Source organism: Corapipo altera, unplaced genomic scaffold (genome assembly GCF_003945725.1).
Source record: "Corapipo altera isolate COAL_440 unplaced genomic scaffold, ASM394572v1 23, whole genome shotgun sequence".
Taxonomy (NCBI): domain Eukaryota; kingdom Metazoa; phylum Chordata; class Aves; order Passeriformes; family Pipridae; genus Corapipo; species Corapipo altera.
Window position 1 is genome coordinate 11,381,754 of NW_020884878.1, and position 16,941 is coordinate 11,398,694.

The window sequence follows — 16,941 nt, forward strand, 5'->3', positions numbered from 1 at the left end:
TTTCTCTAAAGAAAAAAGGGGGGAAAAACACCAAAAGAGATAGAGAAAATAACATCAAACATATATCCAGTCAAAGCACACATGTATTCACATATCAGACTTCAGGAAGAATCAAAACATAGCGTAACTCTTGTTAATCTCATAATTGCAAGAGGCTTTTATCCTTGGCTGTTAAATAATACAATCCAAACTGCCTCTCCAAGATTAAGCGTATAAAGTCACTGTGCAACTAAAATACTATGTCACAGAAGGGTATGCTACACCACTTAAGTAGAGAAGAGAAAGATTACTATTGTTTCCAAAACACTCAAATGTGTTTACTAGCAGAATATAAACACACTCATTGGGAACATAATGACCACAGCACTTTGCGTTTTTACTCCTGTAAATGCCTAATCTGATTACACTACTTGAAAAAAAGCAATCCATTTCTTTTTCCCATATTAAAGATAAATTTTTTCAGGTAGAAAAGGAGGAAAGGTTTTTTCGCAGAGGAAGAAAAGAGATAATCAGAGCAATGAACTGAACTATCTGAGGATAAGAAACAGGTGCCTCACTGACAAGCTAGACTATATTTACACTCACACTAAATCAGAATTCATACTGTGGCATCTAAGTAGCTGCAAATCTACCATTGGGAAAGCCAAGATCATCTTCATTCTCTATGGAGAACAAGGCTTACTATTATAAAGATGCTTTCCACATTCAGAACCCAATCTAACTGAGTAATATTTGTAGCAGGGATAAAGGGATCAAGGTTCCCCACTAGTGTTCAATTATATTTTTGCTCCTGGGGGGGGGGGTGGGGGTGGAATATCCTTCGCTCACTTTTCTGGAGTGAAGAAATATAGGCTAAAATCCCAAAGGGTAGTCACTGCTGCAGGCACAGCTAGAATTGAGAATTTCCTGGTTCCCATGACATACTGAAACACTGGATCTCAATCTCTTGCAGTAAAGATTGATGTAGAAGGTTATTATGCCACCCTGTACATTTCATGTCAAGGCATAGAACTACTGAACACAAACTTTACCTACTAGACTAAAACTGCCATTAAAACAACAGACAAATATATCTGTTAACTTACAAAAATATATGCAATATATTGTTGTAAAGAACTCCAAACAAGATTAACAGAAAAGTCTCTCCACTTAGTACACTGACTGAACTTAGTTTTCTATACAAAGCAGATGATAATCTGTCTTTTTACAATAATGCTCAAGATGGCAGTTTGCAGTCATGTCTGTAGGCACTCCAGAATCAGGGGATATCATCCCCTACTACAGCCTGATCACAGTGAGACGTCACAGGTCTGAGCACAGACAGGCACACAGACAATGTTGTCCAACACAGCCATTTTCCACCCCACACTTTGGATACAGGAGGTTCTCACCTCTTCCACAAGTTATCATTTGTGCTGCCTCTCACAGCTGAAAACCCTTTGGAGGACTGCACTGACCCACACACCATAGCTGACTCCCTGTCAGAAAGCATCTGGCTGAGGTGCAATCTCTCTTCCTCAGAGCTGTACTGCAGAGCTTAATTCAGAGTCCAGTCTGGAGTCAGCAATGTGGTAGGACCAAAATATTTGAAATTGGTCACTGGATGGAAAGAAAGAACTTTAGTTGTGAAGTTTACGATTTTATTCATAAAAAGCATATAATACATGCATCACTGTTCCCATCCCATTTGCAATCTCATCCCAGAAGAATAGGAATGCTAGTGGCATTTGTGTAGCATTCAACCAGGCGGGGGCTGGAATAGGGGAAAAAACATCAAATTTTGAAAGTGTTCAACAAAACCAAAAGACTCTGCAAATAATTTCATGCATTCCACCATGAATCTGAACAATTTCAAAAGCCACTGAGCTTATAGAAACAGTACTTTTAAGACCCTGAAATGCTTGTATGATATGGGCAACTGTTCTTTTTTCCATGTAACATCTCTCTTATATGTGCAAGTTGGTCTTATACCTACATCTATGGGTACAAACTGGTGAAACACTGAGTAAAAAGAATTTCACAAGTAGTTATTTAGCAGAGACTTAATTTTTTCTTTAAAGAAAAAGGGTCCAGAGTGCAAAATGGATATCTTGACTGTTTCAAAACCAGCTATAAATACTACTTTCAATTTAAGCAATTTTTGCTAGTTTTGCTACCTTCAAGACTACATGAAAAGTAATATTATTTTGACTTTCAAAACCCCGTAAGACAATAGAAAAATAAAACTCTGAGTTGGGTGGGACCTGACTCTGTGCTATACAGAAAATAACATTGAACCAAGTTGACTAATTTCCCATTACCAGTCTGCTGTCTTGCAGAGAAAGCAGCCCAGATCCAACCTTTAATTACCTAAGTAGTACTTACTAAACTTAGTTGCCCTAAATATCCACAGCTTAAAGCAGTTCTGGAGATGATCCCAGATAGTCTTTCCAAGTAAGAACACTCTCAACACATGCTATTGCTAAACAATCCCGTACAACTAGACAACTATAGTAAACACACATGGTATTGAAAAATACAATTGATTGATTAACCTCAAATCTGAAGTACTTGGTCCGCACTTAAAAGTCAGCTGGCAGAGAGAAAGTCAGAGAAAAAGCCTCTCCTCATACCTCCATGAAATAAAACAAAAACCAAATTTTCAAAGACTTTTGAGTCAGGCACAAGCACAGGTTTTGCTCACACATGAGAAAATACTCAACTCCTTCTTTCCTTTTTCAGCCTGCAAGCAACAAGAGTTCCTCATTTTATCCCTGGTAGCAGCGTTCATGTTTTACACAGTCCCTCTCACACAGCACTCCCAAAAGCATTCCCCAGTTGTAGAACCATCACCACAGCAGAGACCTGCAACTTCCCTAGTCACAATTTTTCAACATCATTCTCTGTGGATAGCAGTGGCCCCAAAGATGGGTCAGCCAGGCATGTACTCACCCCTTTGCAGGAGCAAATGAGGAGATCTTTACTTTCCAAGGTTTCTTCTCCCTCTAAGTGGAGGACATGGAAAAATTGTAAATGCTCTGTAGTGTAGCACTGAGCTACCAGTTATAACTAGCTGGGAAGCAGTAACCACTTTATTTATTGTGAAAAGTTGTATTTCTCATTTTAAAAAGCACAATAAGAGTCAAGTCATGAGCTGATCATGAAGGAGACCTGAGAGGTGATGATGGCAGCAGCAACAGCTCCAGACTCAATGAACTTAATATGGCTATAATTTATGATTACAGAGGGAAAGAAAACACAGCTTAGCTACTGACCTTCTCTGCAGACTTTGGGTAAGTCACTTTGCCTTTTTCAGTCTTCTTTTCCTTGTCCATTCCATTAGGTGCTCTTAGGGACTGCCACTGCATCTCACAACAAGGACAGACAACACTACAGCTCTATAGGGACCTTCCACCCTCAACTAGCAAAACATGACTGAAACAGGACTAATTAATATGCTAGTTTTGACTTCTTCCCTGGCTGGCCCATCTCCTGAGAGCACCCTGATACTCATGGCTCATGAAGTGAGAGTCAAGAAAGGAGAGAATGATAATATTCCAGACAGTTTCTTTCACGCACTAATCTGGAAGGGTGTACACAAAAATAACAAAAAATGGCAAATGGATATTGGGAACATCTCAAAGTTTCAGTGCAGGTAAAGGAAGCAGACAAAGGACATCAGCAACAGGGAAGAGAAAGGTTTGTAAAACGCTTCGGAAGGTAAGAAAAAGCCTTACATTTTTAGGCAACAGTAGTCAAAGATCCTGTGGAAGGATTTAAAAAACCGTGACATAATCAGGCAAAGAATGCAAACTTTACAAAGGCATGAAAAGTAAAGGGAGAAAATTCTCACCAAAGAACTAAGCATCTCACCATCCAGCTCTAAATACATAGGGCAGAACCCTGGTTGTTGAAACAATGGAGTTAAGGCAGTGTACACCAGCACAGATATGCCCTCAAATGCTCTAAAGAACAACTGCCTCTTTCCAAGAGTCTGGGTTTACACTAGGAGCTCACAAAACTCAAAGCACAAGCTGATTCACAGTAAATAGGGGAAGGGGGTAATAAATCTGTTTTCCACATTTCAGTCCATTTAAGCTTCTAAACATAAATTTCATCCAGAAATTCTATTCTAGAAATTTAAATGTTTCCCACCATCTGTGAACATTTTACATCTTGCCATTCAAAGGTTCAAATACCTCTGCAATAGATCCAGTCATGTTACCCTCAGTTGACCAAATTGAATGCATCACATGCAGGGGAAAAATAATTCATCAGGTTTGGGTGATCTCAGAGCATTGTCCAACAAGCAAGTATGCATGGAAACTGAACAGGCAGAGTCTAAATTATCACCTTCTTGCTCACAGGAAGGCACATTTACCACTATTGGTCACTATGGGTAGAGAATGTTGCTCTAAATACTATTATTGCACCACCTGTCCTTAACATTAAACTGTTAATTTAATGATGCAAAAAAGGAAACAACTGAATGAGCACACATATATGTAACCTGCTGTCCACCTGCAGTGTCTGCTCTGCTGTACCTCAACCTACCAGCAGAAATGAATTTGGCTGTTTCTAAGGCTATTACAATTTCTACTATAATGTCTTCAGTGTTTGTCAACCTCAAAGAATAAAGAAAACCACCACTCTTTATTGCCTGAAGGTCTTGCCTCCCTGCAGAACAGGACTGATGCCAATTTAATTGTCATCAGGTTCACAGAGTATTTTCAGCCTGTTAGGTGGGTAATCACATCTATTCTGTAAAATGTCACTGGCATTAATGAATGCAGAACTAAAAACCTATAATAAAATTTTGTAACTTCTGAAAAAAATCAATTATGAGGGTTCTTATCAGAAATATTAGCAGAACAAAGTTTAAAATTAATTTACTGTAATTGCACATTGTGCCTAAGTCTATTTTTAAATCAGTCATTTTGACCCTCAAAAAAATCCATTGAGATTCAAAGAGAGAAAGTTGAGGCTCAGTAGGGTTGGTCTGGCTTTGATGAAGCTTTCCAAATTGCTTTATATCTACATCCAGTTTTATGTGCCAAACACAAGGCTAAAAAGAAGCCCTTTGGCAACTTGAGCTCTTTTTACAGACTCCCCTTGCTTTTCATTCTAGATTTCTTGCTCAACCAAAACCAAACCTCTCACTAAATTTTGATTTTTCATTTTCTCTTATCTTTTTCTCTGCTTACTACTTCCCAGGGCCTACCTCTTTGCCTTGCTATTACCAAGATTCTCTCACTGTTCACTATTCAAATTCAGTCTCCCTTCACTCATATGTCCCTTTCATCTATCCTCCAACTCCAGGCTCCCTGACTGGGTAATCTTAGTCTTTATACAACACAATTCCAACCCCCAAACTTCTCTATCCCTCCTGCAGCTTCCTGTGAGAATTTTCTATCTCCAGGTGCTTTTCACAACCTGCAATCTCTGCAGCCCAATTCTCTGCTCGTCCATTTCTGTCTGAATCCTCCACATTGGTGGTCCAAGTTATGGATTATTAAGGCACTGAGAGCACAGATATGAAGAAATAAATGCAGAGTTTTAACATCTGTCAGACAATCCAGTACCTCATAAAGACTGTCCTAGGCCAACTCCAAGAGTATGGATTAATGCTGATTTTCAAGCCTTTTCAACTCACTTTCTACAATAGTAAAATCAGGTATGGTAACAACTGTAACAACTGTACACGTTACAAGGCAAGACAGTAGCACTCTCTGTCTCAGCTGCAGTACATGGAGACACGTTACAAGCAATAAGGTAAAAAACAAGCAGTGAAATCAAAATTGCCATGGATAAGGATGGGTAAATTTAAACACAGTTTTTATACCAACAGCACCATTTTCTGAGTGTGAAATGGAGGGGATATCCACACAAAAAGGTTTATCTGCATGGTCATACCAGTGAAGAACACATCTAAATACCCATCCATTATCCCATACCAAGTGTGAGTCAGTCAGCAATACCACAGAGATCTGCATGCCCAAGTCTCACTAACTTTGACTCTGAAATCCCCAGTTCAGGGTTTCAAATATGTCCTGAGTGAAACATAATTCATTTGATTTCCACACCAAATCACAGGGCAACTCAGGTTGGATGGACCTGAGGAGGTCATATTAGTCCAAATTTGTAATCAAATATCATTTTTGCAGGAGCCAAGATCAAGACTGAGGTATCTGGATTTGATTCTTTGCTCTATCACATTTTATGACCTCAGGCCAGTAATTTACACAGCTACTGTCTGCCTGAGTTGTCTGCAGTTACAGAAAGACATGTTGCACTATTACTACATTAATATTTGAGAAATGCTTAGGTAATGTGGTTTGAAATATAGGCAATTAGACATCTAAGTACTAAGGCTGGAGTTTCTAATATGGGAAATTAATACAGTTTCTAACATGGGAAACTTCAGATCTTAGTCTTAGCACTCCAGAGCATTCAACCTGGGTGTTTTGTTCCAGTCAAAGAAAGTAAGGGCCTCTGTCCCCAGACGATAAATTTGGTTCTGAAGTGGCTACGTTTTAGAAATTCTCATTTTTGTTTCAGACCTGCTTTTTGGTTTCAGAGCAAAGACTTGGCTTGTAAAGTACTTATCCACAGTGTGCTTTAACTGGACCCAAACCAACTATAAATAAATCTGAGTCATATGAAATAAAGATTATATCAAGTAATATTTTTATTAGATTTAAGAATATACAGCAATATAAAAAAACCCTATTAAATATGTTTCATTGGCTTTTATTTACTACATCTCTAAATGGCATTTTAGTCAGACACTAATTTACTGTGAGTTAAACTACTTCCTGCAAACTTGACACTTAGACCTGGGGATATAGATAAATTACCCTGGAGTTCGTTTTCTGTTCTCAGCTCTCCAGGGGATGCTGCTGGCAGGTTAAGCCAAAGCACAGAGAAATGTTTGTCTCATTTCTTTCTACTATTTTGGATGCCAGTATTAATACACTGCTAGAAAATGAACAGTTCAGAGAGAAGGGTGGTTATTTTTCAAATTCTGCCTTCAATCAAAGCACATTTCCTACACTAGTTCACAAAAAAATAAACAAAACACTTTTCCCAACTAACTTCAACTATATCTACCTGCAAATCCATTTAATACCCACATTCGTAAGCCAGGCAAAGAGGGTCAGAACTTCAACCTAAATCTAGGTGTGAGTTCTGATGAGGAGACCTTGAGAGTCACATGAGAAAAACTTGGCATTAAATGTTTGTCACTCATTCTCATCTAGTCCACTAAAAGCAGTTTTGAATTGTCACACATCTATGTTCCTCAGAAACAGAAACCATTGAAATCACAGTCAGTAAAGTTTACCGCTCAACAGGGACAAGAGTGAGTCTGCAGACACCGGTGAGGGGGATAACCCAAAGCGAACCCAAAACAAATAAACCCCCACCAGCACATGACAAGTGGCTACAGAAATAAGCTACATGCTAGCTGGTTAGCAAGTCTTTCAACTACATAAATATATACATCTGTGCATGCATACACAGACATTCACAGGACACTGTATCTATGTGTTATGTGAATACCATATGCATAAAGCAACTAAGAAATTTTTTCTTAAACCTTTCCTCATTTTCATTTCCTTTTAGATCAACACAAGAAAAGGATGCTTATAGCAGGTAATTTTCCTGGTCTTTGAGGGCATAAGACACTGGAGTAACAAAACATTTTAAATCAACATATATGCACTATCAGTAATTCTATCATATTGCAACAGTTGCACGTTTTCTATGCATCAAGGTAGACAGCAAGTCTGACTAATAGGTGAGTGGGGAATATTTGCAAATAACATAATACAGCACAGTAATTGCCTGTATTACCTCAATGAGAGCATAGTCTTTCTATGCTAGGTATTGTATGAATGCATTGTAAGAGAACTTGCAGGTCGTGCTGAGCCTACTAATTTAGGCTGTTCACGAAACAAAGGTTTACAGTGAAATTATTAATACCACCTCCTTAAAAGCACAGGTCTAAGGCATTTATCCCTGCTACAAAATGGAAGGTTGATCTAGGGAAGATCATGAGCACATTGTTTAAAAGAAATATATATTATCACATTGTTTAAAAAGAATTTACATCAGCACAAAATTACATATTCCACTAGAATTTATTACACTAAGTTTCTGATCTTATATATTAAGGTGTCTACAAGCATTAAGAAAGAAAAAGGATACATCAATCCAGCATGTTGAGAATTATATATTTAAATAAGCACTGTGTTTGTAAATAAAACTGATGGAAATCCTACAGTGTCTTTACTACACGTGTACAAGAAATAACTTTCTATCCCTTTGGAAAATTACTTTTTGAGACATCATCGATTTTTGTAGAAAAACTAAGAGGCTCTTGTCCTCTCTAACAAAACTGTCTAAGACTTCTATAGTTTCTCTACAATGCATCACATCTTACATGAGTCCCCAAGGTTATAACTAACAGTGTAAAATATACACAGACTTAATGACTTTTGATCCTGACTCACACACATGCTAATGAGAAACACATTTTATTTCACTGTAGAGGACTGATTCTTTCTCTGTCACTGCACGAACAGAAAACATTGCTACAATGTGCTCTTTAATTCCAAACTAAAAAGGCAGCATGGCTCAGGGAGAACTGCTAACGCTGTCTTTCCCCCAATCCATAATTCATCTTCACCCACTGATAACAATGGGAGGAGCATGCCTGAACAAAATTGCCAGCTATTTAAAATCAGTGTAGCTCATGAACTGTCCATGGTTGACAAACTGCTGGACAGAAAACACCATTGCCTCTTTCAGTTTCAAGGCCACTTACTGACTAGTGTCAGAAGATAATGGAAATATATTCCCAGATATTTCTAATTCACAGCAAGAAATTTAAGTATTTTCTGTACCATATACAGAGATTAATTGAAAATGTTCACAACAACAAAGAATCTGGATCAGTTGAGTAACAGCCTAACATGACCCAGTGGAGTCACATGGTGAGAAATATCATGCCACCCAGTCACCCCACCTTGCGAGTGCTCTGGAAACGATACTCAGAGTTCTGGAGGACAGAGCCATGGCAGCATTTTGAAACATGAGGCAAGCCATTGGAGCAGAGAGGTTACAAATCAGACTTGCTGGGCAGATGGCACTGCAAGCTAGCGAGCTGACGGCAGATGGGAGTGAGAGCTTCGATAAGGCCAAAAAGTTGGTTGCAAACTAACGAGATATGTTAAGATGCTAGAGACAACTACTCCCTCCTTTCTGATTGCTCTGCTTTAAGTGAGGTCAGATCAACTCCTCCTCCCGCAGAAATCTACCCAGAGCCATGAAGAAATGGTAGTTTGTTTTCCATCTAAGAGGAATACCCATGGCAGCCATCCAGCCACAGCAGTCGCCCAACATCAAATAAACATAAGATTCATAATTCAGAAATTCCAGGCTCTCATAAAATTCTACCATCCAGAGCCTTCCACATGTAATCTATAAATCCTTCAGCCTCCAGGACAACATGAAGACTTCTATCTTATCATGGCAGAGGAGCTTTCAACAAAGGGCAAGTTTAAAGCTAGGAAGGACCTTTAATGGAAAAATGCTACACAACACACTAACCATGGTGAGGATTTGGTCTCAGTCCAGACTAGAACCAAGGTTGGCTTGGTGCTCACAAATGCTCCTACTCCTTCCTGCAGCTGACCTACAGTTCCTTTGCTGCTGTTATGGGATAGAAACTAGCTATAATTCCTTAAGACTGCAGAACAGTTACTATCAGAAAACGTGTAGTACCTCTTAAGATAGTCAGAAATATCAGTCTTCTGATAATAAAAGCAACATTTCTCCTCTAGGGATATTTATACACATACATATATATTTTCTTTCCTTTGTCAGAGCCTCGGGGTTCTTTTTTAAAGCTGCATTGCCAAGACTTCAAAGTTTTTTCTGTTCTGAAACAATGGCCCCAGAAAAAAATGTTTCCAGAAAAACACAATACAAAATTATCTACTTCAGTAAATGAAACTATCTCAGACAGTGTAGGTTAAGTGAGCTTCTAGCAGATAGTAGTTTCCACAAGCTTATGGAGTTTTTATCCCAAGATATATTACAAAGGGTGAGCCTTTGTTATGACTGTCATGAACTGTAGTGATCTCATGGTCTTATAGCTGCAATTTGAAATTTCTAACAATCGGGGATTTTTTTTTTTCACTTACATGTAAGTAAGAAAGTGGTAAATAAATTAAATCTGTTGAAAGCTTTTGAGAAAAAGGAAGTAAAACTGCAGACCTGTGTGGGAAGCTAATAAAAAGAGCACAGCAATAGCACTGCAAGGACACAAAGGATTAACAGACTCTCAGCAAGAACTTGCATTTTTCAGGGTACTATGAAGTTCTTATACCCTAAACACACATAGGAAAACATCCACATAACATTAGAAAACTGCTATATACCATACAAACTCCCAAGCATTTGTTGAGTCCCTTGTGCTTAAAGCAGACGCAAGAGATGGCATAGGTAAGAATAAGGACATGTCACAAAGGAGCCTATAGAGAACGGTGTATTCATATACTAACTGAAAATCCACACTCTCTCACCAATTTTCTATGCAATCTTCGTCAAGTCTCTTGACCTTTCCTGGGACTTCTCTCTCTGTAATCATGTGATTACAAGCTACATTCCCATAGAGATGAGCTATGCTACTGGCTCCTTTTTTGATAGGTTTTAGATCATTGTACCTTATTGTCATTACAAGCCAAATCTCATTCCCAGGCTACAAGACAAGAATGAAAAAATAATTAAAAAAAACCAAAACAAAACAGAACAACAAAAAAAAACCCCCAACCAATCCACCAAAAAAAAAAAAATCAAAACAAAACAAACAACCCAGCCCAAATCTACAGAACTTGTTACCGAGCAATAACGATAATAGGTTCTTATGGACCCATTCCTGTCCAACAAACATCAACTTCAGCTATTTTCAGATGCTTACTTTATTTGCATCTATCTTACATCTAGCCACTCATGCAGCATCTCAATTCCTCCTTCAGCTGCAGAAGATACACAGTGATAAGCTGTACATAACTGCAGAATAACAGGAAGTGATTAAAAATGCTACAGTTGCAATCCTGTCACATTTGATCTGTAAATCTGTGTTCTAACAGAAGAAACACTTTTTAAAAGAAAGTCTAATATCATCACTGTGACTAGAAATCATTACTTTAATGCAAGTCTTGTGATATTTTTCTTAGAACTTCAGCATCCTGAGGCAGATTTGGGCCTCCCTTGTGTCCAGCTCTTGTGGTTACAGAGAAAAGTGCACCTGAGTGACCTGAGCCTCAGAAAGCAAATCAAAATGACTCAACTGTATTTATCTATTCCAATTGCTCTTACACTAATCTTGCAATTTTAGAGGAATGAACGGAGCTATTTGTTCTAAACATGTGAAGAAGTCATCACTGCTCCGAAATTCCATTTTACATACAATCGTATGTTTTCCTTTGGCAGTGCTATCATCGTAACAAAGTTCCCATTCGTGCTAAATGGAAATTCCTATCAGACCTTTCATAGGCATCTTTCTGATGTAGCTTCTACAATTTTGTGGCTCCTGTTGCCTTGGCTCCAGGTATGCTCAGACATGATTACATATATCACATCACATATATGGAAGAAAACAGAAGAGGAGTAGGAAAGAATACTAAGTGAGGGGCAGGAGTACTGCTCCGAACTCTCCTAGTGCCTGGGGCTGACAGTATCCTAGAACTCATGCTGTTGCTGTTTGCAAGAAGGCACAGACTCAATTGCCATCAAAGAGTTGATCAAAGAGTCATATTAAAAAAAAAAAATCTCAATTTCAAATTAACTTGGCTAGCGCCGTTGGCAAAATGTCTCATCTCCCACACACCGTAAACCACAGAGAGGCAAGGAGAGAGGGAAAGGAAATACACATTGGGAAGACAGATGGGAACATGAAAGCATTGTGGACTAACACTGATACTAAAATGCGTCATCTATTCCTGCCCTCAATCAATTCTTATTGCCTGGCCAAGATAGATATCCTGAAGTAAAATGGATTCCAGGGCTTCCAAATCACTTACCTCATCTTCCCCATTCACACAATATACATTCCTACACTGAATACATAGTTTATCATTAAACTAGCTAAGCATGGTTAACTTTATAATGGTAATGAACACAAATTAGTGTGCTCAGATGTCATCTCAAACACAGCACGTTTGCTCAAGAAGAGCACACCTCTCATTACTAGTGCAATACATTCAGCATCAGCTGAATCAGAAATTAATAAGCACCAAAAGAAACGAAATTAAAGAAATCAAATTGTCAGCACTAGTCTCATAAAGACCCCCAAAACATTACATAGCACTATAAACCTTATTTCTTCACAGAACAGCCCTGGGGTTTTTTTAAGTTTAACACTTTCATGTTTACGCATCACTGCAGCTTGTTCATGACAGCACTACCCAATCTCAAAACATCACAAAGTTTTCCCATCTTACCTGGCTCTGTACAGTTCTTCTCTTCATGTGTCCCATTAGGTGATGCCATCAACCTTCTATTCCTCCACAGTTCTGATACGGTACCTCTGTCTGCAACAATTGGTTCTCGTCCTGTATTAAACAGAAAGAGGTTATGCCCATTAAAGCTGACTTTTCGTACGTCATCCTAACTGGACTGTGTGCACCCACTGGTGAGGAGCACGGCCAGACCATCAGAATGTAAGCGCAGCAAAATCGAGGTGTGACTGGAGCACGTGCCAACAGACGTATACTGGGTGCTCCCACCTACCAAGGGTGTAACCAGCTGTGAAGGTGCAGTATCTGAGCTGTTAACATGCTCTGGCCATCGGAATGGCTGTGACACGCAACAGGACAATACTCTGCAGCAAGCAAATGCTGAAGCCTATACCTGTGAAAGCCAACTCTTAGCAGTTTCTATAGAAGAAATCAGCCCAGCAATGCTGACATAAGCAACAACCACACTTCCATTTTGTCATCTGCATTTGCATATACTACATCACTGCTTTCACAAAAAAATAAAAATGCATATGGGCATGTTCCAGTTACATTTTAGTTTATTCTGAGTCTAGATGCTGAACTTTTCAGTGTTGGGTATATTCGATTACATCAAACTGTTCATAACTTGTCAAAGAAAATGGAAAGTAACTGCATAGCGAACCCTCGTAAGCCTTAAGAAAAACAAACTTCTTTAGAAGTCAATGGAGCTTTAGCCTCAAATCATATTCCAGAAGCATTCTCAATGAAACTGCTAAACAGAGTACAGGAGCACTTGTGATAATGTAAGGTATACAATTAAAATAATCAAATAAAGAATAGAACATCTTAATTAAATCACTTCCACCTCAATCTTATCCTTTTCAAATGAACATATTATAATAACAACAAAAATTCTTCCATGGTTGATCTTAAAGTTTATATTGTCACCATGTAATGGTTGTGTTTTGTTACAGTAGCTCTTGCAAAAAAAAAAAAAAAATCTAGCCTGGAACTTAGATTTTCTAGAGTATTTGCTAAAATATTCTGAGCCACAATTATAAGAAACATAGAGAACAGATGGTCAGTGTTTATGGATAATATGTATCGTAAATTAGCCAGCTGAAAAAAAACCAACTACCTGATGCAGCATACCATAAAAAAATTAGGTTATGAGGGATTTAGTTGATAACCCAGGAGATTAAAAACTTTCATTAGTCATGACATTTTTCATGTAAACCTAAAAAAGTTCTAGAAAAACAACAAGTTCAAGAAAAAAAAAACTCAAACTATGCAAACATATTCATACCCCCAGTACTTGTTTTCACAAACCAGTAAGTTTATGAAAATAAATAGCTGGTGCAAGAGAAAAAATCCCATAGGCATGACAAACAGTTCTAAATAAAGAAACCAACAGTATACTCTAAATCCACAATTTAAAATACAAGTTGAAAGTTTTAAGATGAGCAATATGCTAAATGGTCTAAGATGCTGAATTCTTTTAAGGATGGCTTATTGCCATCCTAGATGCAGCTCAAACAAATCAGGCAATAATTTGAGCACAAGGGCATTACAAAGTATAACAAGTTCCAGTAGATTTTTCTTCCCTAAAGCACACACTTGAACTTCAGCTCTAATTTAAGCATATGGCCCATCCTAATTGTGCTGAAATCTGATTTTCTTTTATTAAATGTAGACGTAAGATCTGGGCTTAGTTGATTTTGTTCTTAAATCCTCAAGGACTGCTGGCAGCCCTATCTAGGGACCCAAGTGCTGCCCCAGCAACCTTAGACTTTGTATTTGAGTGATGTGAAGCATATTGCATGAAGAGGGCCTGAAGCTGCACACTTTACAGCCCAGCCATGTGGTTAATTATAAATGCATCAGTTTACCAACACAGCACTTGCACAAAGGATGCAAAAGACTATATAATGCTCTCTCTACAAAACATAAGATTAGCACTGTTCCTTGCCTAAAATGCAGAATTTCTGTCAAATTCATACTGTAATGGGGGGGCAAGATGTTAGGTGTGCGTGTGAGATTGAGAAAAGCAGCAGTTGTATCTGATGGAGGTTTACAACCTAAGGACAAAATGAAAGGTGGCCCGAAGTTGCAACGGGGACCACAAGCGGCTGGAGAGAACTCAACTCTGATGCAGCGGCAGGGGGAAACTCTCTCAGGGCCGTTCCAAGCACGCAGCTGCCCCGTGATGCCCCTTCGGTCCCTGGCCCGAGAGACACGGTGGACTCGGGGCCAGGGAGCCCTGAACCCCCAGGTGCCAGCGGCGCAGCTACCTCTCTCCCCGGGGCATCCACATCCACCCCACGCATCCGCCCGGCGCAGGGGTTTCTCCCGCGGAACCCGCGCTGCTCCCCCGCCCGCCGGGGCATTTCCACTGGGAGACTCAAAACGGGAAGAGCCGCCGCCGCTTGACCCCGCCAAACCCCGGCTGCTCCTGAGGAGGCAGCTGCTCCTGAGGAGGCAGCAGCCCCCGGGGCGCCCCAGCCGCCCGCCCGGCCCTACCGGGGTCCGCCGGTCCCGCCGCCACCGCCACTCACCCGCTCTGGAGAGCAGGCTGGACATGCACCAGGCGAAGAAGAGGATGGCGCAGATAAAGCCCAGCTGCTGCAGCAGCATCTCCCGCCTCTTGCGAACTTTCCTCAGCATAAGCAGCATGGTCTTCGGGGGAGCGAGCGGCGTCTCCTCCGGCTCCATCGGAGCGAGCGCGGGCGCCGAGGGGGCGGCCAGGGGGGTCGGTGGGAAAAGCGGGGCTCACTCCCGCCAGCTTCCCGCGGGCGGCTCCATAGCGGGCGGGCTGCAGCGCGGAGAGAAGGCGATGCCCAGGGCCTCAGGTCGGCAGCGGCGCGGCGGAGAGGCAGGTGGCGGCGGGCGGGGGCGCGGGGAAGCGGCGGCAGCCCTGGAGCGGAGCGGGGGGAGGCGTCGCGCTCAGGGGCCGGGCTGAGCCCAGCGCCCCACACGCACCATGGCCGGCGGCGGAGGAAGCGGCGCGGCGGCGCGCCAAGCTCCTCGGGCAGCGCCCGCCCCACAGCGCGCCGCGGGCTGCGAGTCAGCACCGAGGGACGACGGACACATCCGTGCTGCTCCCTGCCCGCCCGCTCAGCCAAGTTTGAAGTTTATCCCTGTCGTCCCTCCCTCCCCTGCCACCAGCCGTGGGTGGTAGGTGGGCGTCACAGCCGCCCGCGGGCTCTCAGCGCGGCGCCGGGCGGCCACTCAGCCCCGGCGGGCAGCCCGGCCCCTTCTGCCCGCCCCTCTCCCGCAACTTTCTGGGTGCTCCTCCGGCACCCATGGCAACGCGCGTGTGCCCTCCCCCACCGCGGGGCGGGGGGGGGAGAAATAACTGGCGAAATTAATCCTTTCCCCTGCACGGCACAGGAATGACCCGCTCCCGGTGCCGCGGTTGGCGGGGCCATCGGTGCGCAGAGGGGAGCGGGCAGCGGCAGGTGCCGCGGAGCCGGGGTGCGGACCGGGATCCAGGGCAGGGCTGGAGTCGCCTGGGGTGGGAGAGCGGCCGCTGGAGCGGGTCGGAGGGCACTGGGCTGGAGGGAGAGTGCCGGGGTGCCGTGGTGAGGGGGGCGTCGGGCACTGATGGCTCGGGATTCTTCCAGCTGTCTCCAGGAGATGCGTTTCAAGATGGATTTCCATGGGGAGAATGATGCTTCTGCAAGCAGTTTGCACTACAACGAACATGTGGTGTTCAGGACGACAAATTAATGACCCATTTTGTGCAACGGTGGTTAGTTCCAGACTGTGCCACAGTGGATTTTGCTTCTTTTTTTAACTAAAATTTGATGTTTACATTAATTAAGTGGTTACTGTTAGCCAACGAGAGCAGCTCTGGGAACTTCCTCCTACAGCACAGGCATCAGTTCATGTATTCCTCCCAGAAATGCTGTGCATGTGAGGAAGCGCATGTAGGCAAAACAGGATTAACTCATCTGATCTTCTTTTCCATACAGCATTTGGTTTACAACAGGAGGCCTTTCAGGTGATTCCCGCTGGATCTTTGTCCATGTGCTTGAGGACATACAATGCTTCATATCTGGCATTGTTTCTAATGGTGTCATAATTACAATACAAATATCCTGCCTACAAAAACAAATCATCACAAATAAAATATCACCAATCCTCTGCTTTCCCATCATTCTAATGTGTTTTTTAATTTTGCTTGTGAATTCTATCTGTGGTAGTGAGATTCAGCAGCCCAGTGCTTAGGATGCCGTGGTACACACTGCGTGTGAAATTGCTCTTAGATTCATGCTGAAGACTGCCAGTTGTCTCAAGTGCAAAAGGCATTACTCAAACTGGGGAACCAAAGAGAAGCAGTTGTGTAACCTTGTTGCTGGCATGCACATAGCTACAGAAACTTGTGTATCTTAACTGTTCAGGCTCCAGTGGCACCTAGGCTCTAATGGGCTTTTGACCTTCTGATTTACATTAA

The 16,941-nt window shown here is 41.6% G+C and overlaps 1 protein-coding gene across 1 annotated transcript in view; it reads right to left on the reverse strand.

The window, feature by feature from the left end:
• Window positions 1-15,713, reverse strand: part of SLC24A4 (solute carrier family 24 member 4) — a 97,142-nt gene extending 81,429 nt beyond the window's left edge. Inside the window, exons 1-2 of the mRNA XM_027637908.1 lie at window positions 15,041-15,713; window positions 12,489-12,599 (exon numbers count right to left, since the gene is read on the reverse strand). Coding sequence (XP_027493709.1) covers window positions 12,489-12,599; window positions 15,041-15,197 — 268 coding nt within the window. The 5' untranslated portion in view covers window positions 15,198-15,713. The remainder of the gene's footprint in view (window positions 1-12,488; window positions 12,600-15,040) is intronic.
• Window positions 15,714-16,941: the final 1,228 nt, after the last annotated feature.